Source organism: Schistocerca americana, chromosome 7 (genome assembly GCF_021461395.2).
Source record: "Schistocerca americana isolate TAMUIC-IGC-003095 chromosome 7, iqSchAmer2.1, whole genome shotgun sequence".
NCBI lineage: Eukaryota > Metazoa > Arthropoda > Insecta > Orthoptera > Acrididae > Schistocerca > Schistocerca americana.
Window position 1 is genome coordinate 617,390,074 of NC_060125.1, and position 26,777 is coordinate 617,416,850.

The following is a 26,777-nucleotide window of genomic DNA, read 5'->3' on the forward strand; positions in this document are numbered from 1 at the left end:
TATGTCTTACAATGCCATCGTTATGCGGAAACATGACAATAATGACTTTATGTCAACACTTATGTTGTACTAGAAATTACAGCCATGTGATTTTTGTATTTAAATGTGTCTTGCGTACGGTGGCCACTATTTAGGTTGCACCTGATCCAAGCGCAACTTGTTTTCCTGTACATTTGGCTCACACTGTCTTAAGGAAAAGTCACGGAATATTGTAACGTATGTATTTAGCATATAATACGAGTAATGAGCACGCGATTCGATAGTTATTGCCTCATGTAATGACAAAGGTTATGGGCAGATTGTTCACCCATCCATATTTCAGTTCCAAATAAGCTCCACACAAATACTTCAAGAAAAGACTTCATAAGTTTTAAATTCATATTCGGCTTACCGTATTGCTCTTTTGCAGGAAATCTTTCCTTGCTATTCTCAGACTGAATTGGTGTATCTTCTGTCGGCCTCAGTTGTTTTGCTCGGCCGTCAAAACTCGTCTGATACTTTCAGGATCTGATTTTGTAATCTAATACCCCAGCATTACCTGAATTAATTAGATCACAATGTTTCACTTTTGTTGATGAGCATCTTATAACCTATGTTCAGGACACTACGTATTCCGTTAAACTGATCTACGACATCCTTTGCAGTCTCTGACAGAAATACAACGTAATCGGGAAACTTAAAAATTTTGGTTTCTTCCCCTTTATCCTTAAATCTATTTCCCAACAGATGTTTTGTTTCCCCTGCTGTTTGATTTACCGCAAGATTCAATAACAGACTGTCTCATTGCATTCTCAACTACTAGTTCCCTTGCTTCTTTCAACTTTTACAACTTCAGTCTGAGTTCTGTATAACCTGTAGGTAACCATAGCCTCCCTGAATTTTCTGCCTAATATCGTCAAATATCAAAGAGACTATTCCCGTTAACAGTTTTCATGGAAAGATGTTCAAATGTGTGTGAAATCTTATGGGACTTAACTGCTAAGATCATCAGTACCTAAGCTTACACACTACTTGGTCTAAATTACCCTAAGGACAAACACACACACCCATGCCCGAGGTAGGACTCGAACCTCCGCCGCACAGTCTATGATTACAGCGCCTTAGACCGCTCGGATAAACCCGCGCGGCTTTCATGGAAAGAAAAATCAGTTTCCTGTACGCCGTGCGACATGTTGTTGATGACTTGCGTATACTTACTGAAGTCGATGTCCGGCGAGTGAGCGACCTTTTTCCCAGTGTCTGCACTTTCGTGGTCGGGTTGCACCTGTCCCTTCTCCTGCAGCTCCAGCAACAGGTTGACGAAGTCGTTCCTCGCCACGGCGTTCTTCTTGCGGTAGTCCACTGTGTCACGCACGACACCCACGAAGAAGCGCTCACACTCCGGACTTACAGAATTTATGTGCAGGAGGTAACCAATACGCACCTGAAACACGGCGTTCAGTTATTACGTCAGAGGCGTAAGGTACATTCACTGTTTTTTCAATATCGACGGCTTGAGGCATAAAGAAAGATGCGTCGAGTGACAACGAGGCGCCATTTTATTATTTTATTCACGATGGCTTGACAAAACCACAGCTGTTTTCGTAATTATCAGTGACATAGAAATCTGTAACGGGCCGTGTTGTAAACAGATGGCTTCGAGACGTTGTTCGCAGTCTGGTCATCGTTCACCTTGGATAACGTAAAGGAAGGTGGGTTTTTTAATATGTAAAGTACTTATCTTCCTAAGATAAAAATACACTCATGCTTATAAATTAAGGATAATTGCAGAATGTGGTGACACACAACGTGGCACTACACTAATCTGGCGCTAATAGCATAGGCACATAGGGAACACACACGACACGGATTTGTAAATACTCGGTACTGAAGTTGAGAAAAGCATCCCGAAACACACGTCGTACAAAACTGCAGTTTCCTGCGCATGTACCCCTACATCAATATGTGATATGATCACCGTGCACACGTACGCAGGCCGCACAACGGGTTGGCATACTCTGGATCAGGTGGTCGAGCAGCTGCTAGGGTACAGCGTCCCATTCTTGCACCAGTACCTGTCGGAGTTCCTGAAGTGTTGTAGGGGTTTGAAGACGTGCAGCGATACGTCGACCGAGAGTATCCCAGACGTACTTGATGGGGTTTAGGTCTGGAGAACAGGCAGGCCACTCCATTCGCCTGATATCTTCTGTTTCAAGATATTCCTAGACGATGGCAGCTCGGTGGGGCCGTGCGTTATCATCCATCAGGAGGAAGATGGGACCCACTCTACCCCTCAAAAGGCGGCCATACTGGTGCAAAATGACGTCCCGATACACCTGACCTGTTATAGTTCCTCTGTCAAAGCTATGCAGGCGTGTACGTGCACCAATGATAATCCCACCCCACACCATCAAACCACAACCTCCATACAGGTCCCTTTCAAGGACGTTAAGGGGTTGGTATCTGGTTCCTGGTTCAAGCCAGATGAAAACCCGGCGAGAATCACTGTTCAGACTATACCTGGAGTCGTCCGTGAACATAACCTGGGACTACTGTTCCAACGAGCATGTTATGTGTTCTTGACACCAGGCTTTAAGGGGTCTCCTGTGACCAGGGGTCAGTGGAATGCACCTTGCAGGTCTCCGACCGAATAAACCGTGTCTTTTCAGTCGTCTGTAGACTGTGTGTCTGGAGACAACTGTACCAGTGGCTGCGGTAAGGTGCCGAGCAAGGCTACCTGCAGTACTCCGTGGTCGTCTGCGGGCACTGATGGTGAGATATCGGTCTTCTTGTGGTGTTGTACACTGTGGACGTCCCTTACTGTAGCGACTGGACACGTTTCCTGTCTGCTGGACTCGTTGCCATAATCTTGAGATCGGAGGGGCCGTGCTACGCCCTGCTGTGTTTGACCAGCCTCCAGTCGCCCTAGTATTCTACCCCTCATAACGTCATCAGTATGTGTTCTTTGAGCCATTTTCAACACACGGTCATCATTAGCACACCTGAAAACGTCTGCACACTTACTCGCTGCACCGTACTCTGACATTCACCAACACACCTCTGCGTATGTGGACTGCTGCCTGCGCCACCGTGCGACGACCACAGGTCAAATGCACCGCATGGTCATACCCCGAGGTGATTTAAACCCGCAAACTGCCGACCAGAGCGTTGTTTCACCATGTATCAGCATTATCCCTAATTTATGAGCATGAAATAAATGTGTACAAAATTCTCGGGGCTACGCCTCGAATAATTTTTGTTCCTCCAAATATATTGTGCCTGTCTGAGGGTCTTTTCCTCATTAATGTTGGTTTTCTCCTAGAAAATTTCAGGACGGAAACAAAATATTTGTGCTAAATGCAAACTTCATTAGGATAACTGTAACTGAAAACAGTCAAAACAGGCACGACGTATATCATGAAATACTAACAACAAATAATAGAAACTACTGTCATTTGAGATACATATCTTATATAGGGTGTGTAATTTCCATTAACCACATTTACTTTTCTCATTTGTGACTAGTATTAACACCACAAGGAAAGAAACTCACAAGAGAAAAAGCAGAAACAGTCAAGCACAAGAATCTGCGCACCACTGATTTCAGTCAAGTTTCCCATCCTAATCGGGGACCACACGGAAGTAATTCATATTAAAGCACTTCTGTTTTCGGATAGCATCGAAGTGAAATGTTTTGATGCGTGATCCGTTTAGGCCCACGTCAAATCCTTGGAATATTCGATAGTAAAGGTACATTATTTACAGATATACACAGATATTTTTGTCTATTGTTATCCCATATCCTCGAAATTCGACCAATTGTGTCAACGTCATACAAAAATAGCTGCGCATAACATGATGAACGACCATACGTAGAAATGAACCGACCTGATCCATGATAAAAAATTTCGTGTAGCTGAAAGTGACACATTCCACGTAAAAGTGTCTGACATTTCAGCCTCAAGACTGGCCATGGAAAATTCTGTGCTGTGGATGCCCGATCATTTGAAGTGAGTCCTTGATAAAGTGCGTTGAAAATAAATTTTGAACTGACGGCTGCAAATTAACATTTCACTTACGGCAACTTAATGTGAATGCTTTTCTGTGACATAAAATAACCTCAGGTGCGAAATGTTTTGGATTACAAAATCTGCTCTGCAAGTTCATCAGATTGTATTTATAAGTTTCAAAATTGTTTGAAACTAGGGTAAATGCACGTTTAAATGTATCTTTTATAATGGAAACAGAATTTGCACTATCGATGTCTACATTATTCTCTACGCAAAAATTGTGTCTGTCCTCTTTGTCTTGCAGCCCGACTGTCAGTGTTCTTCTCCGATGCATAGCCAAAAACGAATATAGTTTCCGTATAATAAGGGGAGTCTAGCTATCCAAAAAGGAGAAATGACAAATTATGAACTCACTTCAAATTTTGTGGCAAAAGCGGGAAATAAAATCAGAGTCACTTTCTTTTGCTCTTAAACAAAAGTAAAGCAAACAGAAATAACGTCAATAAACAACGCTGTGTAAAGTGTGCGTTCGCCCAAAGGCGTCGTTACTAAGATGTTTTGCTGCAGCATTGTAACTGCCCGGTGTGGATGTGTCACTGCAAATGAATCATCTACAACATTTAAGGGCGAACGTACCTCGACAGCGTTCTCACGGAACGTTAATTTCGTGTTTTATTTCTACCATAGCACTCGGCGCGTGCGGTAGAAGTTGGTAGCGGTGTGAGAGACAGAAAAGAACTTTTCTCATCCGTGTATCTCTGCGTCCTTTTACCTCTCTTAGCGCCATTTTACCTCTCTTACCTTTTCTTTCGTACACATCTACGGCAAAGTACCTTTCGAATGACATAAGCCTCATTTGACTCCTTGTACAATTAATATTACAAATTGGTACTTCAATTTTCTACGCTCACGTATTAGTATTAGGATGAAGCCCGAAACTATATGCGATACGATATTTCAGTGCCTGTGTTATTCGGATTGCGATGCAATGTTCCTTCGGACATACATTCATGTCGGAAGGAACAGCCGTTGTGAAACACATGAAACGTATTCGCATATGGACCGTCAGTTGTGTAATGGAATGATGAAATGAAAATTTGTGTCAGGCCTGGATTCGAACCCGGATTTCCCTCTTGTCACGAATGGGCGCCTTACCATCAGACTCTCCGAGCACCATTCAGTACGAGACCCATGGTTGACGACATATGGAAGGTTGGGTCTTGCCGAGAGTCATGTCTACCAACTCTCAGTTTCTTGATTCGATTCAGTTGAACATTCCTCTCTCTCTCTAGGGACTGAAACTACTCTCGTTTAGGTTTCAGTGTGTTCGATGAATTCCTTATCCGACAGCAAGGCGCCATGTCGCCGAGGTATCCATAACTGTGGATGCTATCTATAAAAGTCTGCTACAGGCTATATCGCATTTCTGTGTTTGCTTGTATAAACAGCATGTTTCACGAGCACGGAAAGAGTTGGGACCAGTGTTGCGCAAGAACCATTTCCTGGGTTGTAGGCTGCCATCTGCGATAACGCCTTGGCAGAAACGGCAGACTGAATCAATAGCACACACACACAGAGGTGTACACAAACTGCAACCGAAACCTTACATAGTACCGGTAGTGCATAAAGTGACCCATCCAGTCACTCTTGTTCGATGTCGGTACTGCAACCGCCTGTTGCCGACTGTCCAAGGAGCAGTTTTGTTCCAGAGACTCCGTTTTTCTTTTTCCGGATCAAGTATGACTACGTGATGTCGCAAAACTATATGCGATGATGTACTGGAAGGTGACCTGTTACAGCAAGAGCGTGAAACAGGGGTGTGTCATGGTCACGTGTGGTGTGCAATTACTGTAAAACCTCTTGCTAGAGTAGACTGATCGTTGCACACCTAAGCATAACTTCTGATAAGTTTGTGAACAATGAACTCCAACCATATTGTTAGAGAACGAGCAATCAACAAAACGACCTGCTATTATTCTTGGAGGATGGCTCTAAGCACTATGGGACTTAACATCTGTGGTCATCAGTCCCCTAGAAATTAGAACTACTTAAACCTAACTAATCTAAGGACATCACACACATCCATGCCCGAGGCAGGATTCGAACCTGCGACCGTAGCGGTCACACGGTTCTAGACTGAAGCGCCTAGAACCGTACGGCCACACCGGCCGGCTATTCTTGGAGGACAATGCAGGAGGAGACACATCACGAATGTATGATTCTATTCATATTTCGCGGGTATTACCCTTCAACGGAAACACCTCGTAATACTGATGGTGTGTGCTCGTACTTTGTAGTGCATGGAACAACCATAGGTCTTTTTGTTTATTGCTCTTTCTGTCAGAAAGTAGCTGCGGTGTATTGTAAACAAACATCAGAAATTTTGGTTTGGTGTAAGAATATCGGTCCAGTAACTGGTGTTACACTAACTACACGCCTCATGTCACCATCACGCACTCCTGTTTCACGTTCTTGATATACAGGGTGTTACAAAAAGGTACGGCAAAACTTGGAAACACTCCTCACACACAAATAAAGAAAATATGTTACGTGCATACGTGTCCGGAAACGCTTCATTTCCATGTTAGAGCTCATTTTAGTTTCGTCAGTATGTACTGTACTTCCTCGATTCACCACCAGTTGGCCCAATTGAAGGAAGGTAATGTTGACTTCGGTGCTTGTGTTGACATGCGACTCATTGCTCTACAGTAATAGCATCAAGCACATCAGTACGTAGCAGCAACAGGTTAGTGTTCATCACGAACGTGGTTTTGCGGTTAGTGCAATGTTTACAAATGCGGAGTTGGCAGATGCCCATTTGATGTATGGATTAGCACGGGGCAATAGCCGTGGCGCGGTACGTTTGTATCGAGACAGATTTCCAGAAAGAAGGAGTCCCGTCAGGAAGACGTTCGAAGCAATTGATCGACGTCTTAGGGAGCGCGGAACATTCCAGCCTATGACTCGCAACTGCGGAAGACCTAGAACGACGAGGACACCTGCAATGGACGAGGCAATTCTTCGTGCAGTTGACGATAACCCTAATGTCAGCGTCAGGGAGGTTGCTGCTGTACAAGGTAACGTTGACCACGTCACTGTATGGAGAGCGGTACGGGAGAACCAGTTGTTTCCGTACCATGTACAGCGTGTGCAGGCACTGTCAGCAGCTGACTGGCCTCCACGGGTACACTTCTGCGAATGGTTCATCCAACAATGTGTCAATCCTCATTTCAGTGTAAATCTTCTCTTTACGAATGGGGCTTCATTCCAACGTGATCAAATTGTAAATTTCACAATCAACATGTGTGGGCTGACGAGAATCCGCACGCAATTGTGCAATCACGTCATCGACACAGATTTTCTGTGAACTTTTGGGCAGGCATCGTTGGTGATGTTTGATTTGGCCCCATGTTCTTCCACCTACGCTCAGTGGAGCACGTTTTCATGATTTCATACAGGATACTCTACCTGTGATGCTAGAACATGTGCCTTTACAAGTACGACACAACAAGTGGTTCATGCACGATGGAGCTCCTGCACATTTCAGTCGAAGTGTTCGCACGCTTCTCAACAACAGATTCGGTGACCGATAGATTGGTAGAGGCGGACCAATTCCATAGCCTCAGCGCTGTCCTGACCTCAACCCTCTTGACTTTCATTTATGGGGCCATTTGAAAGCTCTTGTCTACGCAACCCCGGTACCAAATGTAGAGACTCTTCGTGCTCGTATTGTGGACGGCTGTGATACAATACGCCATCTCCAGGGCTGCATCAGCGCATCAGGCATTCCATGCGACGGAGGGTGGATGCATGTATCCTCGCTAACGGAGGACATTTTGAACATTTCCTGTAACAAAGTGTTTGAAGTCACGCTGGTACGATCTGTTGCTGTGTGTTTCCATTCCATGATTAATGTGATTTGAAGAGAAGTAATAAAATGAGCTCTAACATGGAAAGTAAGCGTTTCCGGACACATTTCCACATAACATATTGTCTTTCTTTGCGTGTGAGGAATGTTTCCTGAAAGTTTGGCCGTACATTTTTGTAACACCCTGTATAGTTAATGAGGTTTTTCAGAACACCAGCATCCAGTGTTCTACGACAGCAAGCAGTCGTACTTGATCCAGAAAAAAGGGCCAGCTGCAATACCGACGTCGAGCAACAGTATCTAAATTGGCCAGTCTGTGCACTCCCGGTACTTTGTAAGGTTTCAGTTGGAGTTTTTGTAGATCTCCCTGAACAGGTGCTACTGACGTCCCGACTATTTCCCCTAAAAACGACACGCCTCCTGCTAATGTCCGTGGAACGTGCCAAAGCGTTACCGGCAATCGGGGCACACCTCCGCGGTACTGGTTCTCGCGCAATGCCAGACACAAATGTAATCGCTTTTACTGGCTTTCATTGTTCTGTAGCATTGCCTACGCACATTTATCTTTAAATTATTCAGTTAGGTGATGAAACACGTGTCAAGTGAAGAAGTCACGCCCGTCGAGGGATAGCATATTAGCAGGTTGACTGATACTATCTGTCTGATAGGTAAAGGTGATAGGCAGCGATTTCCCAAGGTGTACTTATATCATTCAGCATCTAACGAAGAGCTGCTACAACATCGCATCATCACAAGAAGTGCAACTAGGTTAACTTATAAGAATATCTATAGTTTTGATCAAGGCTCTGAACATTCTGCTTGGTGTCTGTTTGTTCTAAGTCGTGTCTCCCTACCACTTTCGCTCTGAGCGAGTTTTTTAGCGAATTGACTAGTTTGAACTTGGGACCTGTTGTTGGTAAGGAGACGCCAGACCGCACATGACATGTAGAATTCATAAGAGTTCAGTGAGACTAGCGATGATATAATCAAATACTTAATGATTTCAGCGTCAGCTCCACTGCACTCCCTGTAAAGGAATCTTAATACTAACTAAATTTAGTGGAAGGGGTTCAAGGCTTTCCTATCATTAGTTAGCTGGTAAAATAACGTCGAAAAAGCAGTTAGGTTTACCATTGGAAATGTTTTTCTACTCACAAAACATCGTCTATAAATTGCACTATTTATAAAAGGAAATGTTTTAATACAGGATGGTAAAAACCAACTGCGTTCAACAAAAATGTGAACGAATATTCCCTGAATGGGTTTCCAAGTTCTACAATGGATCGAAGGATGACCTATGCCATATCACATCTATAATCTAGGTTTAAATTAAGTTTCACAAAAGAGAAAACTATCAAAATGGTCTACAATCACCCTCAATTATCTTTAATTACTTATCTGACTTCTCGTAAATTACAGTGGCTGATGTGGCTTCTCAATAACTATATAACAGAAAAATCATCGCATTTCAGATTTTTACTTCAAGTGGCAAATGTGAACACCATGAGCTATAATTGACGATCGACACTAGTATTACGTAAAGGGGATGTAACAGATGAGACTTCTGCAGTTGTGAGTGAAACTTTATGCGCTGTATTGCAGCATCACGTGCGTTCATTACAGTGTCGGTGTTCGTCAGGGGGCGGCGGGCAGCACAGCTCCGCTCACCTCGCCGTCTCCGAAGCAACTCTCTCCTAACTTCTCCTTACTACAATTTACCGAAGTTGGTTTAAAAAAAACTATCTGGCTGTGTTTTCATCTGACCAATCAGGGTCTTAATGTTAACCTTAAGCTCCGCCTACAAAAATTCTGTCTATCCAATGAGAAACGTTATACTTTTCGTGGTAGGGCAATGTTTTCAAAGTTTGCAACGTAACAGAGACGCGAAAAAGTCTCACGTAAAACTTACAGCTGGTGTGGTCCTTTTAGCGTTATCGTAAGATCCATACTGTTCTTCTGGAGGGCTCTAGCTTTTAACATGGGCTGGGGGGTGGTCCTAACGTAACAGAGACGCGAAAAAGTCTCACGCTAAAACTTGCGGGTGGTGTAGCCCTTTTTGTGTTATCGTAAGATCTATACTGTTCTTCTGGAGGGCTCTAGCTTTTAACATGGGTTGGGGGGTGGTCCTAAGGTAACAGAAGCGCGCAAAAGTCTCACACTAAAAACTTGCTGCTGGTGTGGTCGTAGCGGTTAGCTGGCGACGTGGGTGTTCGTCCCTTATCGTAGGGCCTTCTCGCTTAACACGGTTCTGCTCTCGGCTTCTGTTCTCGTTCCTCCCCTCGGAACTGCGTCGGTCTCACGGTGGGAAGGTATGACATGCATTTAGGCATTCTTGTGTTAGTTTGTGGTATTCCATTTGCTCACTCGTTACTCGCATTACTTTGGTTGATTTAATGTCACGATTTATTCGGAGCTATGTGACATACTACTGGATTTGCTTATCATGTCAGGGTTTTCATGGAAGATGTTGGATTTGCCTGACACCTTACAAGGCGTTATCTGAAGTACGGACAAAAATTTCGTTGCGTCTCTCAGTGAAATGGTACAGTAGTATGCTTCGTTGCTTCTGTCAGTGAAAGTGTCCAGGCCATTCGTTTGGGTATCCGCAGGCCCGCCTTCTGATTCTAATCGGTAATGTAGGGGTCTAGTCCACAATGAAGAATTTTATTCGGAATTACTTAAATATACAGAATACTATTTTGCAATCCAGGCCATGCGCCAGCGTCGAAAGAGTGTTGTCTTTTATAAACGCCCGATGGGCAAATGAGCTAGTGAAAGCAATTTTAATGCGTTCAAAAGGAAACGAGCCAGAGGCGTAATTACAGAAACCAGTACCTTTATGTTAGAAGTACTGACCCTGGGTCCCACTCTGACACAAGGCGGTGAATGGCTGCGACGTTAACCAGTTCCGCACGTACAGCTGGACGTCGTAGCCCGAGGTGAATCGTTTGCCTCTCAGAGCCATTCCAAGGGAACCAAAGATGGCAGCCTTCTGATTCAATCCTGGAGTACTGGACAACAGTAAATGCCCAGCGCTACTGGCATAACTTGACCACCCTTCGCCAAGCGATCAAATAAAAACGACCAGGCAATCTCACCTGTGGGGTCATTCAGCTCCACGACAGTACAAAGCCGCATACGGCCAACACAGTCGCGACACTCCTGCAGAAATGGGAGGTTCTCGTCCAACGTCCGGACCTCTCTCCCTGTCATTATGCCATTTTTGGTCCCCTTAAAAAGCGTCTGAGGGGCGCACCATTCACCTCGGACAACGACGTCCACCTGTACGTGCGGAACTGGTTAACATCGCAGCCCCAGGAATTTAATGAGACAGCCATTTGCCGGCTTGTGTCACAGTGGGACAAATGTCTCAACAGCCAGTACTAGTTTCTGTAATCATGACTCCAGCGCGTTTCTTTTTGAATGCCCCTTATACTTTGGAACATAAAAAATATGTTGTTCTGAAATAATGGACTTCTGTACGTCACCAGTACGAAGTTGAAGAGTGTTCGTAAGGGCGAGTTGAAGATGCTGCGCCCCATCTTCCGGAACTCGGACTCGGGGTCGCGCAGCGAGTTGCACTGGATGCCGAAGGCGCAGGTGCCGATGACGTCAGTGGTGAATCTGGCGTTCCACTCCTTGATCTCGACCTCCTGGCGGCCGTCGGCGAGCGGCTGCAGCACGGCGACCATGTCGCGCGCGCACGCCTCCATCAGCGGGAACATGAGCCGCATCTTGCCCGAGGTGAACGTCGGCGTCAGTTTGGTGCGCAACGCTCGCCACCGCGGCCCGCCCAGGTTGAACAGGTGGGCGCTCAGCGGGTCGTGCTTCTCGTCCACCTGTTCACAACAAGCAAGCCGGCCACCAATCAGCGCCCGAGTTCCTTCCACACTACGTGCCGAGTCCCACAACTTGCTGGACTCGCCACACTCCTCATACATCTACATCTACATGGATACTCTGCAAATGACATTTATGTGCGTGGCAGAGGGTTCATCGAACCACCTTCACAACTCTCTATAGCGCGCGGAAAGAATGAACTCCTATATCTTTCCGTAAGAGTTCTGATTTCCCTTACTTTTTCGTGTTGATCGTGTAGGTCGGTGCCAAGAAAATATTCTCTCATTTTCATTAAACGCTTCAAATGGTTCAAATGGCTCTGAGCACTGTGGGACTCAACATCTGAGGTCATCAGTCCCCTAGAACTTAAATCTACTTAAACCTAACATAAGGACATCACACACATCCATGCCCGAGGCAGGATTCGAACCTTTGACCGTAGCGGTCGCGCGGTTCCAGACTGAAGCGCGTAGAACCGCTCGGACACTCCGTCCGACCATTAAACACTGCTTGCAGCGTTTGTATTATATGGTTCAAATGGCTCTGCGCACTATGCGACTTAACTTCTGAGGTCATCAGTCGCATAGAACTTAGAACTAATTAAACCTTACTAACCTAAGGACATCACACACATCCATGCCCGAGGCAGGATTCGAACCTGCGACCGTAGCGGTCGCTCGCTTCCAGACTGTAGCCCCTAGAACCGCATGGCCACTCCGGCCGGCTTGTGTCATATGTATAGGGTGATTTTTTCCACCGTGTATAAACTCTAGGAATTGTTAGATGAGAGGATACGGAACAAAAAATTTCTAATGAACTTATGTCCAGAAATGTATGGTTTTCATGCTGGAGACCATTTATTCACTCAAACTGTGTTGTAGAGACTGCAGTCTAACACCCGCTGTACCATGCAGCCACGGTTGTAGTACGCATGGTTTCCTCCGAGAGGGTGGTACGGTAACAATGTACGATTGAATAAATGGTAACTTTCCTTAAAAAATAAAATTTTACGATTTCGTTAAATGAATGTCTGAACTGTGGAACGGATACAAAGCTTGAATGATCGTGTAGCGGGTTATAACTGCAAGTAGTGTACTCACACTGTGTTACTGTTAGCAAAACTTAATACGAATCGATTGGGCAACGTAACTCCGAATACCAATAAAGAAAAACCGTCAATGCAAAATACCAGGTGAACAAAAGGTCAGTACAAATTTGAAAACTGTATAAATCACGTAATAATTTAGGTAGAGAGGTACAAATTGACACACATGCTTGGAATGACATGGGGTTTTATTAGAACCAAAAAAATACAAACGTTCAAAAAATGTCCGACAGATGGCGCTTCATCTGATCAGAATAGCAATAATTAGCATAACAAAGTAAGACAAAGCAAAGATGATGTTCTTTACAGGAAATGTTCAATATGTCCACCATCATTCCTCAACAATACCTGTAGTCGTGGAATAATGTTGTGAACAGCACTGTAAAGCATGTCCGGAGTTACGGTGAGGCATTGGCGTCGGATGTTGACTTTCAGCAAACCTAGAGATGTCGGTCGATCACGATACACTTGCGACTTCAGGTAACCCCAAAGCCAATAATCGCACGACCTGAGGTCTGGGGACCCGGGAGGGCAAGCATGACGAAAGTGGCGGCTGAGCACACGATAATCACCAATCGACGCGCGCAAGAGATCTTTCACGCGTCTAACAATACTTTTTTTTGTTCTAATAAAACCCCACGTCATTCCAAGCATGTGTGTCAATTTTTACCTCTTTATCTACATTATTGCGTGGTTTATTAAGTTTTCATATTTATACTGACTTTTTGACCACCCGGTACATTCTGCCACTTAGGCACTAAATCCTCTGGCCCTGTTCAAAAATGATACCTTTGCTCCCTGTGTATATAAATAAATTAAATGGTCTTACCTCTAAAGCATCAATGGTGAAATGGGATATATTTTGATCTCTCATGAAAAAAATATAAATATACTAGCTAGAGGCTCAGCGGTGTGACCGCAATACTTTGGAATGTACGTGAAATTCTGTTGGCTAGAAAAAGAAAACATTTGTGAAAAATCCAATTTCTTTGAAAAACCTGTAACACAGGCAGGAAGGCAGTACTCATTATGGTGAATTATTAACACTGACTTTTTTTAGCAAAATTGTATTGCAAGTCAAGTTTGTCTTCTCAAAAACAATTGACAATTGTAGTTACACTACAGAAAAATACATCATATTTACTCATTGATTCAAGAAATATGAGATTTATACAGCAAATATTATGTAACCTCACTAAACCAGCATAAAGGCAAATCACCAAATTACTCATACCTCTGTTAACAAATATTGGAAACACGACAAAAGTGAAATATCTAACTAGCCTTTTTATCAAATCAGCTTATGTACATTCACAACAGTTGGCAATTATCAACAATTCATGTATACTAACGCGGTAGTTAAACGAGTGTTATAATTATTTAACATATTTATCTGGCCCGCATGAAGATATCTGCGTCCATATTCAACAGTATTGACGTAACTACGTTAATCTAACACTTGGTGGTGTCACAGTGCACGCCATAAAAACTGCCTGCCCCATCCTGTTTCGCTCACATACAGCTACCTACCACTAGGCGCAAAGCGCTTTCTTACTCCAACACTACTATATCAGACCAGAAGCAATCTCTTTGGCTCTGCGGTTGTGCACAGTCAGCCATCCGCATTATAAGCCCTATCAGTCCGCCTTGATGCAAAACACCTTATATGTTTACTTATTTATTTTCCTAAACTAGTTTCGGCAACAAATATCACCATCATCAGTGTTTTTTTCTTAATCTAAAACATGCAGAAAATAGCATAGTTATACAAACACAGTAACACATTATTACATTTTTACTGTTCCTTTTTTGACATATAGTTTTTCCGTGTATAGTTTCATACTAAGTTATTTATTTTATGTTATGGCATGGTTTTAAGAATTATTGCTGCACATGTTCTACACTTTTTTCTGTTGCCGGTTATTCTCAGCGTGCATCATGTCATCTACAACTGTATACGCGGCTGTTAGTTAACAAATACTAAAAGGTGAACTTCGTACGCTAGCAATATACACTTGGGGTTACGGTATTGTGGTGGAATCCAGTTTTGGTGTGTACTGCGGTGTTAATTGCCTATTATTGTACTCGTGTTCGTTGAACGGCATGTAGCTGATTCTGTACACAGAAAAAAAACTTTCGCACTTTGTTTATGATCAAGAACATTACGCCATCTTGCTGTTCGCGTGTGTCGCGAGAGGTGTATCGCATGTTCCGAGAAGGCTATGAAAACTGCTGCGGGAATTACGACGACTGCTGTTCCCTATTTATGTCTCCGTGTGTAATGGGGAAGTGCTTCTTTTGCGTGTGTGTGCTGTCTGTATGGCGTCCTTGGTCAGTTCTCTCAGAGCGGTAAAGAGTGTGTTGTTTTGCATCAAGACGGACTCAGTTTATGATATTGTTGTTTTTCTATGCAAACACGGACCAAATGGAAGACTTCCAAGATAAAATTAGTAGTTTCACTTTAGTTTACATTGATATTAGTATCGTACTCGAGTGCCACAAACAAGTGTGCCCCAGTAGACTCCCTTCAGAATAACATGGAAATCATGCATTTACGAACATAAGTTCATTAGACGTTCTTTGTTCCGTATCCTCTCACCGATCAATCACTAGCGTTCGTACAAGGTTGAAAGAATAACCCTCTATAAATATAATTCTTATTAACGTTATAAAACCCCGGAGCGACGTAGATGACGCTGGGACAAGTAATTTAATATAAGACACATGGAGTTCCAAATTTCGGGAAATACCCCAAAAATGAATGAGAAACGAAGAAGGAAAAGCCTTGGTTGCGGTATTACTTTTTTTGATTATTGTTTTCCAACGTCACGTTTCACCTTCATTTAGGCATCTTCGGATTGGCCGATATTTGGTAGTGATAGGTACATGGGATACCGCGCATACGATATCCCAGCGGATAAATGCCCCCTGTCAAGCTTTAAAAACACTGTGCAGTGTCCTTATTACGACATGTGGCGCATTCCAATGCAAACCAAACGGGATCGTGAATGTGAAATCTTATGGGACTTAACTGCTAAGGTCATCATTAACTAAGCTTACACACTACTTAACCTAAATTATCCTAAGGACAAACACACACACCCACGCCCGAGGGAGGACTCGAACCTCCGGCGGGACCAGCCGCACAGTCCATGACTGCAGCACCTTAGACCGCTCGGCTAATCCCACGCGGCAACAAACGGGATAAGGCCCACAGTAAGGCTTTACGTCATAAACATACCGAAGGTGTAGTGCATATTATGGTTGTACACATCACACATGCTGTTTGTGTTTATTTCCTTTCGTCCCTTCTGTTTTTTATCATTCGTAATTGGGTAAAGTAAAGAAAAAGTATGTCATTTGCTGGTGAAGATGCAAACCCGGAAGCTTATACACTTGTGACGCAATACGGTGGATTTTTGTTGCTCTTTACTTTGCAATAAACCAGTGGAGACTGCGAGACTGGCAAATAAAATAATAAATCTTAGCTCACTGGAAACACCAAACCGTCTAACACAGTGAAAAAAATACTGCCTGCCAAAAGCAAGACTCGAAACCTGAGCTCCAAGTGCTGAAGTCGCGCACCTGGTTTCAGACGCACACCGATGTCAATGTGCGGCTTGAGTTGGGATGATCAGGTCTGAAAGACCATGAGGCTCAACCACTGCACGTGCGTTCCTCTGGTGACGACATTTCTCATCCACTTTCGGGGGATTTCCCTGTGTCTTACATCAAATTACTTGTCTGAACGTCATCTAAGCCGCTTTCAAATATATTTAAACGTTAATAAGAGTCACGCTATATATACATATCACACAATTCCGCTATACCAATCCCAAGCCTGAGGGCTCATTACGCAGGTTGAGAGTACTTCGGGAAACGGCACAACCGTGACCAACCAAAGGAAGAATTCGGATAACGTAATCCAAACAGAACCTAACTGAAAGCTACCAACCGCAAAGGAAATCAGAGAAATTATAAAACAACAGTAATAAAGAAATAGGTGAGGACAATACGACGGCGTCCTGAAAAATAATGCCTCCTAATTCTTATGTGAAAACTCTTCAAGCCCTTTAAATAAAACAAAATTTGCTAGCGTTCTACATATTGATTCTTCATAGCTGCATCTTCTACCGCTAGAAGGGACACAATTATAACGTGTAACAATGGTGTTGTGTAACGTAACAGTGTCGGTGATTGAGAAACATGTTGCTGATATTGAGTTTAGAATTAGACTAGTTCGTCCTCGCATGGATCATCGTTTTCTTCATGATGATATTACCAGACCGTACACGAGACCTGCGACTTCTGAACCAATCCGACACCTTGGGTTCACTAACAGCGATCTCCCTCCATACAGAGCCGACTTGACTTCATCAGATTTTTATCTGCTTTCAAAACTTAAATAACGCATTCGACTATAACCCTAATCTTCAAGTAATCTAATTTACAAAATTCTTTTGCAATTAAAATTTATCGTAATATAATTGTGACCTGCAACCACTGTATGGAAAGTATTATACAGGGTGGTCCATTGATAGTGACCGGGCCAAATTTCTCACGAAATAAGGATCAAACGAAAAAACTACAAAGAACGAAACTCGTCTAGCTTGAAGGGGGAAACCAGATGGCGCTATGGTTAGCCCTCTAGATGGCGCTGCCATAGGTCAAACGGATATCAACTGCGTTTTCTTAAGTAGGAACCCCCATTTTTATTACATATTCATGTAGTACGTGCAGAAATATGAATGTTTTAGTTGGACCACTTTTTTCGCTTTGTGATAGATGGCGCTGTAATAGTCACAAATGTGTAAGTACGTGGTATCACGTAACATTGCCGGCCGTAGTGGCCGCGCGGGGTTCTTGGCGCTACAGTCTGGAACCGCGTGACGGCTACGGTCGCAGGATCGAATCCTGCCTCGGGCATGGATGTGTGTGATGTCCTTAGGTTAGTTAGGTTTAACTAGTTCTAAGTTCTAGGGGACTAATGACCTCAGCAGTTGAGTCCCATAGTGCTCAGAGCCATTTGAACCACGTAACATTCTGTCAGTGCGGATGGTATTTGCTTCGTGATACATTACCCATATTAAAATGGACGGTTTACCAATTGCGGAAAAGGTCGATATCGTGTTGATGTAGGGCTATTGTGATCAAAATGCCCAACGGGCGTGTGCTATGTATGGTGCTCGGTATCCTGGACGACATCATCCAAGTGTCCAGAGCGTTCGCCGGATAGTTACGTTATTTAAGGAAACAGGAAGTGTTCAGACGCGTGTGAAACGTCAACCACGACCTGCAACAAATGATGATGCCCAAGTAGGTGTTTTAGCTGCTGTCGCTGCTAATCTGCGCATCAGCAGCAGCCAAATTGCGCAAGCATCGGGAATCTCAAAAACGTCGTTGTTGAGAATGCTACATCAACATAGATTGCACCCGTACCATATGTCTATGCACCAGGAATTGCATGGTGACTTTAAACGTCATGTTCAGTTCTGCCACTGTGCACAAGAGAAATTGCACGCGTTCTGTTTAGCGACGATGCGTCATTCGCCAACCGTGGTAACGTAAACCGACATAATATGCACTATTGGGCAACGGAAAATCCACGATGGCTGCGACAAGTGGAACAACAGCGACCTTGGCGGGTTAATGTATGGTGCGTCATTGTGGGAGGAACGATAATAGGCCCCCATTTTATCGTTGGCAGTCTAAATGCTGCAATGTATACTGATTTCCTACATAATGTTCTACCGATGTTAGTACAAGATGTTTCACTGCATGACAGAATATCGATGTACTTGCAACATGATGGATGTCCGTCGCATAGGTCGCGTGTGGTTGAAGCGGTACTGACAAGCATATTTCATGACAGGTGGATTGGTCGTCGAAGCACCATACCAAGGCCCGCACGTTCACCGGATCTGACGTGCCCTGATTTCTTTCTGTGGGGAAACTTGAAGGATATTTGCTATCGTGATCCACCAACAACGCCTGACAACATGCGTCAGCGCATTGTCAATGCACGTGCGAACTTTACGGAAGGCGAACTACTCGCTGTTGAGAGGAATGTCGTTACACGTATTTCCACATGCATTGACGGACATCATTTTGAGCATTTATTGCATTAATTTGGTATTTACAGGTAATCACGCTGTAAGAGCAGGCGTTCTCAGAAATGATAAGTTCACAAGGTTGCATGTATCACATTGGAACAACCGAAAAAAAATGTTCAAACGTACTTGCGTTCTGTATTGTAATTTAAAAAACCTTCCTGTTACCAACAGTTCGTTTAAAATTGTGAGCCATATTTTTGTGACTATTACAGCGTCATCTATCACAAAGCGAAAAAAGTGGTCCAACTAAAACATTCATATTTCTTTACGTACTACACGAATATGTAATAAAAGATGGGGGTTCCTATTTAATAAGAGGCAGTTGATACCCATTTGACATATGGCAGCGCCATCTAGCGGGCCAACCATAGCGTTATCTGGTTTCCCCCTTCAAGCTAGACAAGTTTCGTTCTTTGTAGTTTTTTCGTTTGACGCTTATTTCTTGAGATATTTGGCCCGGCACTATGAATGGACCACCCTGTATATGTGATGTATATGAGTGCTTTTCTAATGTATGTTTGTAACTTATGTAAAGAAAAATGTGAAATATATAATTTGCTAAATAATATTCTGCCGTGGATTAATTAAATGAAAATGTTCGTGTATGTAGTTTTATATATTTGTGCAAGCCTTCATTTGTATGAAACGGTACACGCTTTGGGACAACGCGTGGGATACCTGTTATGTAAAATATCGAGTGTTTTTGTACTGTACGGTAGTCACTGTGGGAGGCGTAAAGATGGCTCTGAGCACTATGGGACTTATCTTCTAAGGTCATCAGTCCCCTAGAACTTAGAACTACTTAAGCCTAACTAACCTAAGGACATCACACACATCCATGCCCCAGGCAGGATTCGAACCTGCGATCGTAGCGGTCACGCGGTTACAGACTGAAGCGCCTAGAACCGCTCGGCCACAGCGGCCGGCAGCAGCGGATGCCTCGCCTGGAAATTGTCACACAGTGGCCTCGAATGACGACTGCTGAATTATTACTGCTTTGGTAGAAACTGTTTGGCTCTGTAATTTACGGACGTTAAAACGACGCCAAGAAGAGTTAATTAGTCGATACTTCAAGAAACTCGTGCGCCGTACCAGGGGTACTGTAGCCGCCATTTCTGCGTGCCACATCCAACACCTACAGCCAACGGGTTACGAACTGTACAATTAGAACTGTAGCAGCGTGAACTATGAATTCAAAACTATCTTTTTTCAATAATTATTGTGTTAAACATGAAACCTGGTTCACCCTGTTACGTTCGTAATTATTAATTTTATACAGCACCAGCTTGTAAGTTTCATTTGTTAGAGTCACCCGTCCATTCCGTTTCCTTTGTACTGTTTCTCCTGGGTGGTCTTCAGATTTAAAAAAATGTAAACTGAATATTATGATAAATATTATAAAGAACTTACAAGTTACGCCAAGAATGAAGAGATAGAACTACAATGGATATGTTATTCCATGGACTCTTCTCTTCTATGAACGAACGCTCTTTCCTTTGTCAATCGCTTATCTTATCTGCTTGGGTTCGGGCGTAAGAGGACGTTCCTGTGTGAAGCTCATCTTCCTGTAACAGCTAACAATGTAAGTTGTACTTATAACCAGAAAAATATAATGGTTATTTTGTGAAAAGAATTTGTGTTTGCGGACAGTCAATTTGTAATCTGATACCTGGATTGTCCTAAGTAGATATGGGCCTTAGCAAAGATTTTTCATTGTTAGGCGCCATCTTCGAAAATCTTCAACATTTTTCTTTTAGATCATCTACGAGACGTGCCGTCGGTTACGACTATTAACTTTCTTTCAGATCCTACGAGTCCGGCTGCCGCTGATAATAATCTATTTTTACTTACAGCTTTTATTTATATAACGAGATAACATCCCAGGCAGAAAAGGTCTGGTCGCAGGATTCCAGTTCCAGTATAGGATTTCATTTGTAGATGCTACTCTTGTTATGTTATATTGGGGAATCGAGACTAAACCACGATATTAAGTTACGTATTGCAGTAGTTTGCATCGAACAGACCGGTGAAATATTCTCTGTTGCAATAAGCACACGACTTCTCACGAGCCTGGGATAATATCTGTGGTGCTGGGTAAAGAAGGAAAGGACAATAAACTATCGGCAATTACGTAACTACCCTGAGAACTGGGCTAGTTTATTAATTACTGATATGTGTTGGGCTAACTTAAAAGATATTGCACTATTAAGAACACTCTTGTGAGTCTTTTCAGAGAAGTGTTTTCAACGGCTACTATTGAGTCAATAAGAATACGATTACATTGGCAGACTGCCGTATAATTTTTACATATAACAGTTTTTTATATTTTTTACATTACACCTTCCGCACAGCGCGTTTCCTAAAATCTGAATCATTGTGGAGCTATCCGCATACCGAGAGGTGATACTCTGTGCAGACCACCAGCTTGATCCTCAAAGGTGTGTCTTGAACCTCCAAAAGGGTTCGAATAGTAAAATACTGCTTTATAAATGCACTTTGCAACAGCTAACTTAAATTGAATCAAAGTACGTGAAATGTGAAAGGAGTCTACTGGAATACACTTAATATGTGGCACTCCAATGTTGTAACGATACTAATGTAAACTAAAGTGTAACTATTATATTGTAAAAGATGTATGTCTTTGATGGGCAATATAAAGAGGATGACTGACTTTGGGCCAGTTCAGAGCCAAAGATACTGCTTCTGGTCTGGGCTTGTAGTGTGGGAACAAGAGACCGGTTGTCGCACAGCAGTGATTGTGTATCAGTCTGTGAGCGAAAGAGGATGCAGTGGGCAGTTTTTGTGGTGTGCTCTGTAAAGCCACCAAGTGTTGGATTATAATGTACGAATTTTTCTCATATCAACATTTTGTGCTACACCGCACATAAATTACGTAGTAAAAATGATGAGTGACTTTATAATGGAATGTAAAGTAAAATGAAGAAATGTAAATTTAAATGTGATAAGAAAGGAATACTGAACTGATACTACAAAGAAGCTTTAAGAGTACATGTATTATTGGAAACATAAACATGGAAGCAGAAGCCTTCTCGCAGTTAAGGTAAAGAAGTTAATTTTTTATTACTTGTCTTTTGCCAGTGCGTTAGTCTAAATGGGATGTCTGATAACTGGTAACACGAGAATATACGTAAAGAGATTTTATGTATACGCTGGTTATATATTTCCCTTTTGTAGTGTTTCTAAGATTTGTTAACACATGTATACGTAATTTGACGATTTGTCTTTATGCTTTTTAGTGATTTTAGATAATACTTGCTATACAAATCTCATTGTTTGTGAGTGCGTCAGGGAAGAAAGGGTTTCATTTAGTGGAAGGAATATTATCCTTCTGATTAATTTAATTTCAATTGTCAGATGTTTTGAGAAGCCAAAATTAACTTCGAATACAGCTTCACTATAGAAAACGTCTGTGTTAGTAGTTCACCCAAATCACTACCTCCTCCCTCTCCAGGTCATATGTTTTTCAAAGACATTCAATTTTTCTTCAATGTTTCCGTTTATTAGCCAAAAGAATTTCATGTATATTTCAAAGTATTACTACCAGCGTTGAAATAACTTACGGGTTTGCTGCCGGGTGACGTCGTCGACCACCGCCGATATTTCGGCAGGAGCACACCCTGCCATTCTTAAGGCATAACTGCAAGGAGGAAGCACTGTGTAGACGAATTTAATACCTCGGTTCACGGAGGAGAAACAAGGAAGATACTACACACAGAACAAGTAACCGCAAAGTCAACGCACAACCACAGATAACCAACATCAGAAATATCGATACTGACTATTAATCAACAGGTTAGGTAGCCCCAAGTCTTTCCCTCTACTTTTGCTGAGAGACAGAGCCGGATTCCAAGCAGCATTTTGACAAAATCCACCATTTCTGTTTATAATCTTGCTTGATAGCTTGATTTCAACAGCTTCCTCAATGACACTATCCCAATAGTTAGACGTGGAAGCCAGAATCTCCGTGTTGTTGTATTCCATAGGATGACGGGTGTTAAGGCAATGTTCTGCAGTAGTGGATTCGCTCGGCTGTCGTAAGCGTGTGTGACGCTTACGTTCAATACACCGGTCTTCCACAGTCCTGATTGTCTGACCAATATATGACATGCCACAAATGCAATAAATAGACATCAGCCTTACGCAAACCAAGATCAGTCCCCACAGGGACCATGTAATATCAGACCCTGAAAGTTTGACAGCTGAGCTATCACATCTCGAAGTCACCTTTCGTCAGAATGGCTATAGTGAGAGGCAGATCAAACGTGCGTTGTGCTATCAGCCTTCTGTGCAACGGGTGAGTAACGATAGCAACGAAGTTGCACCTAAGTCTACGGCATTTTTGCCTTACGCAGGAAACATTACTAACAGAATTGGCCGTATTTTGCGGAAATATGATGTGAAATGTGTTTTTCGACCACCTTCTAAGATTTCTGATGTTGTTTATCTGTGGTTGTGTGTTGACTTTGCGGTTACTTGTTCTGTGTGTTGTGTCTTTCTCGTTTCTTCTCTGTGAACCGAGGTATTAAATTCCCTTGCACATTGCTTCCTCCTTGCGGTTGTGCCTTGAGAATGGCAGGGTGTGCTCCTGCCGAAATATCGGCGGTGTTCGACGATGTCACACGGCAGCAAACCCGTAAATTATTTGAACATTCAATTCGCCGGGAAAAGTTAGGGTCTCATATTACTGCCAGCATTGCACACTGCTGAGGCTGTAGCTAGTAATTTTATTCATCTTCATGAGAAACCAGAATATAACGATATCTACTTTTACTGCTTTAGAGGAAAGGCAATTTTATTTATTTGTTATGTTCACAGGGACCAAAGTTATTAGTTTTGAACATGGCCAGAGGATTCAGCACCTAAGGGACTGAATGTATTTTGCAATGACTGTGTTTCTTTACTGGTATTGGGAGTTTCGTTGCGCAATCACTTCGTATAAAGTTTTGCTAACAATAACACAGAGTAAGGACGTCACTTGCAGCTACAACACGCTACACGTTAACTCCAGTTTTTTATGTATTCCCAGTTCAGCCATTCATTTACTTATTTCAAAGTTTTATAAGGAACGTTACAAATGGAAGAAGAAACTTACACAGCTGTACCCTGTCCTCCAGCTATTCGGTCTGCTTCTACATACAAGGGGCGGACTAAAGGATGGAAACAACAAACACACAACATTTAGGGATATATAATACAGCTTAGGAAACCCTTTGTCACTAAAAATGGGTTTTTGTCACAGGCCTGAGGGCTGATTTCATCTTGTGTCTTTTCAGCTTTCTTTCCTTACTCTCATTCTGTGTCGGGAAAGACAAACCACCTGCTGCGAAACACAAGATCAGATCGTTCGCCGGCCGCGGTGGTCTAGTGGTTCTAGGCGCTCAGTCCGGAACCGCGCGACCGCTACGGTCGCAGGTTCGAATCCTGCCTCGGGCATGGATGTGTGTGATGTCCTTAGATTAGTTAGGTTTAAGTAGTTCTAAGTTCTAGGGGACTGATGACCACAGATGTTAAGTCCCATAGTGCTCAGAGCCAATTGAACCATTTTTTTCAGATCGTTCTTCAGACTCCCGACACAAATCCGTTAATTACTTACACCTGTTAAAAATGCAGTAGGTAATATTGAAATCGGATAACTTAGCGGAAGTCGAAAACAGTGTGAAACAAGATTTATCGGATCAAATAACATTCTTTCACTGCTCCACAGTTGTGACATAGCTGATGATATTTTTCCAATTTTCCTGTATGTGGCACAAATCTTCGATACGTTGCCTCTTGAAACACCGAACATTTCGGCGCCCTTGGTTTCACAGGTACCAATCATACGGCCACCAGCAGTTTACCGAAGTCCAAACGCACAGAGCTCCAGCATAACGTAGTCACAACTACACAGAACATTGTTCTGACCATGGGTGACACTTCCATGGACTGAGGACACTGCACGGTACCGTTCATGGTCAAATACAATATACAAACTTGCAAACTTGACTCATATCTGTTGTGGCTTGATTTCAAACAAGAAGTATCGGCAGAAATTGAGAAATTTATGCGAAATAAATTAACAAACGACGGCACTGATCTTCCTTGGTACACAAAACGGGTCATAACACTGTTGCAGAAACAAGGAAACAAACATGCCAATCTGAAACAGACGCACAATCTCCAAGATTTTCGACCGTTTACAGACGCTCGAAATTTAGAGCGGAATTTAAAGCGACATGCTTGTAATGGTTTCCACAACGAAACTTTGTCTCGAATCCTGGCAGAAAATCCAAACAGATTCTGGTCGTACGTGGAATATGCTAGCGGAAAGACACAATCAATGCCTTCTCTGCACGATAGCTATGGAGATACTATCGAAGACACTGCTGCCAAAGCAGAGTTGCTATAAACAGCCTTCCCAAAACTCCTTCACCGAAGAAGAAGAAGAACAAGTAAATATTCCAGAATTATAATCGAGGACAGCTCCCAACATGAGTAAAGTAGAAGTAAATATCCTCGGAGTAGTGAAGCAACTTAAATCACTTATTAAAAGCAAGTCATCTGGTCCAGACTGTACACCAATTAGGTTCCTTTCAAGGTCTGCCGATGCAATAGCTCCATACTTAACAATCATATACAACCGTTCTCTCAAAGAAAGATCCGTACCCAAAGACAGGTCACACCAATATTCAAGAAAGGTAGTAATCCACTAAATTAAAGACTCATATCATTAACGTCGATATGCTGCAGTATTTTGGAACATATATTGTCTTCTAACATTACAAATTACTTGGTAGTGAACGGTCTGTTGACACATAGTCAACACTGATTTAGCTCTTTACACGCATGGAGTGCTAAATGCTGTTGACAAGGGATTTCAAACTGATTCCGTATCTCTTGATTTCCGGAAGGCTTTTGGCACTTTACCACACAAGCTGCTTCTAGTGAAATTGCGTACTTATGGAATATCTCTGTTATGTGACTGGATTCGTGATTTCGTATCAAGGAAGTCACAGCTCGTAGTAACTGATGGGAAGTCATCGAGTAAAACAGAAGTGATTTCCGACGTTCCCCAAGGTAGTGTTATAGGCCCTTTGCTGTTCCTTATCCATATAAACGATTTGGGAGACAATCTGAGCAGCCGTCTTCGATTGTTTGCAGATGACTCTGCCGTTTATCGACTGACGAAGTCATCTAAACAAATTGCAAAAAGATTTAAAAAACATATATATATGGTGCGGAAATTGGCAATTGACCCTAAATAACGAAAAGTGTGAGATCATCCCCATGAGAGCTAAAAGGCATCCGTTAAACATCAGTTACACGATAAATTAGTCAAATCGAAAGGTCGTAAATTCAACTAAATACCTAGGAATTACAATTACGGAAAACGTAAATTGGAAGTAACACATAGAAAATGTTGTGGGGAATGCTAACCAAAGACTGCGTTTTATTGGCAGGACGCTTAGAAAATGTAACAGATCTATTACGGAGATTGCCTGCAGTACGCTTGTCCGTCCTCTATTATTGTCGGAGTACATCGAAAAATTCAAAGAAGGGCAGCACATTTCGTATTATCGCGAAATAGGGGAGAGCGTATCACTGAAATTATACAGGATTCGGATGGACATCATTAGAACAAAGGCGTTTTTCCCTACTGAGGAATCTTCTCAGGAAATTCCAATCACCAACTTTCTCCTCCGAATGCGAAAATATTATGTTGACGCCGACCTACATAGGGAGAAACGCCCACCATGATAAGGGAAATCAGAGCTCGTACGGAAAGACATCGGCGTTCGTGCTTTCCGCGCGATGTACGAGATTGGAATAATAGAGAATTGCGAAGGTAATTTGAAGAGTAG

At 42.8% G+C, this 26,777-nt stretch overlaps 1 protein-coding gene across 1 annotated transcript in view; it reads right to left on the reverse strand.

The window, feature by feature from the left end:
* Nucleotides 1-26,777, reverse strand: part of LOC124623148 (probable cytochrome P450 6a13) — a 69,683-nt gene that overhangs the window by 35,640 nt on the left and 7,266 nt on the right. Inside the window, exons 2-3 of the mRNA XM_047148939.1 lie at nt 11,346-11,696; nt 1,198-1,423 (exon numbers count right to left, since the gene is read on the reverse strand). Of these exons, the coding sequence (XP_047004895.1) occupies nt 1,198-1,423; nt 11,346-11,696 (577 nt within the window). The remainder of the gene's footprint in view (nt 1-1,197; nt 1,424-11,345; nt 11,697-26,777) is intronic.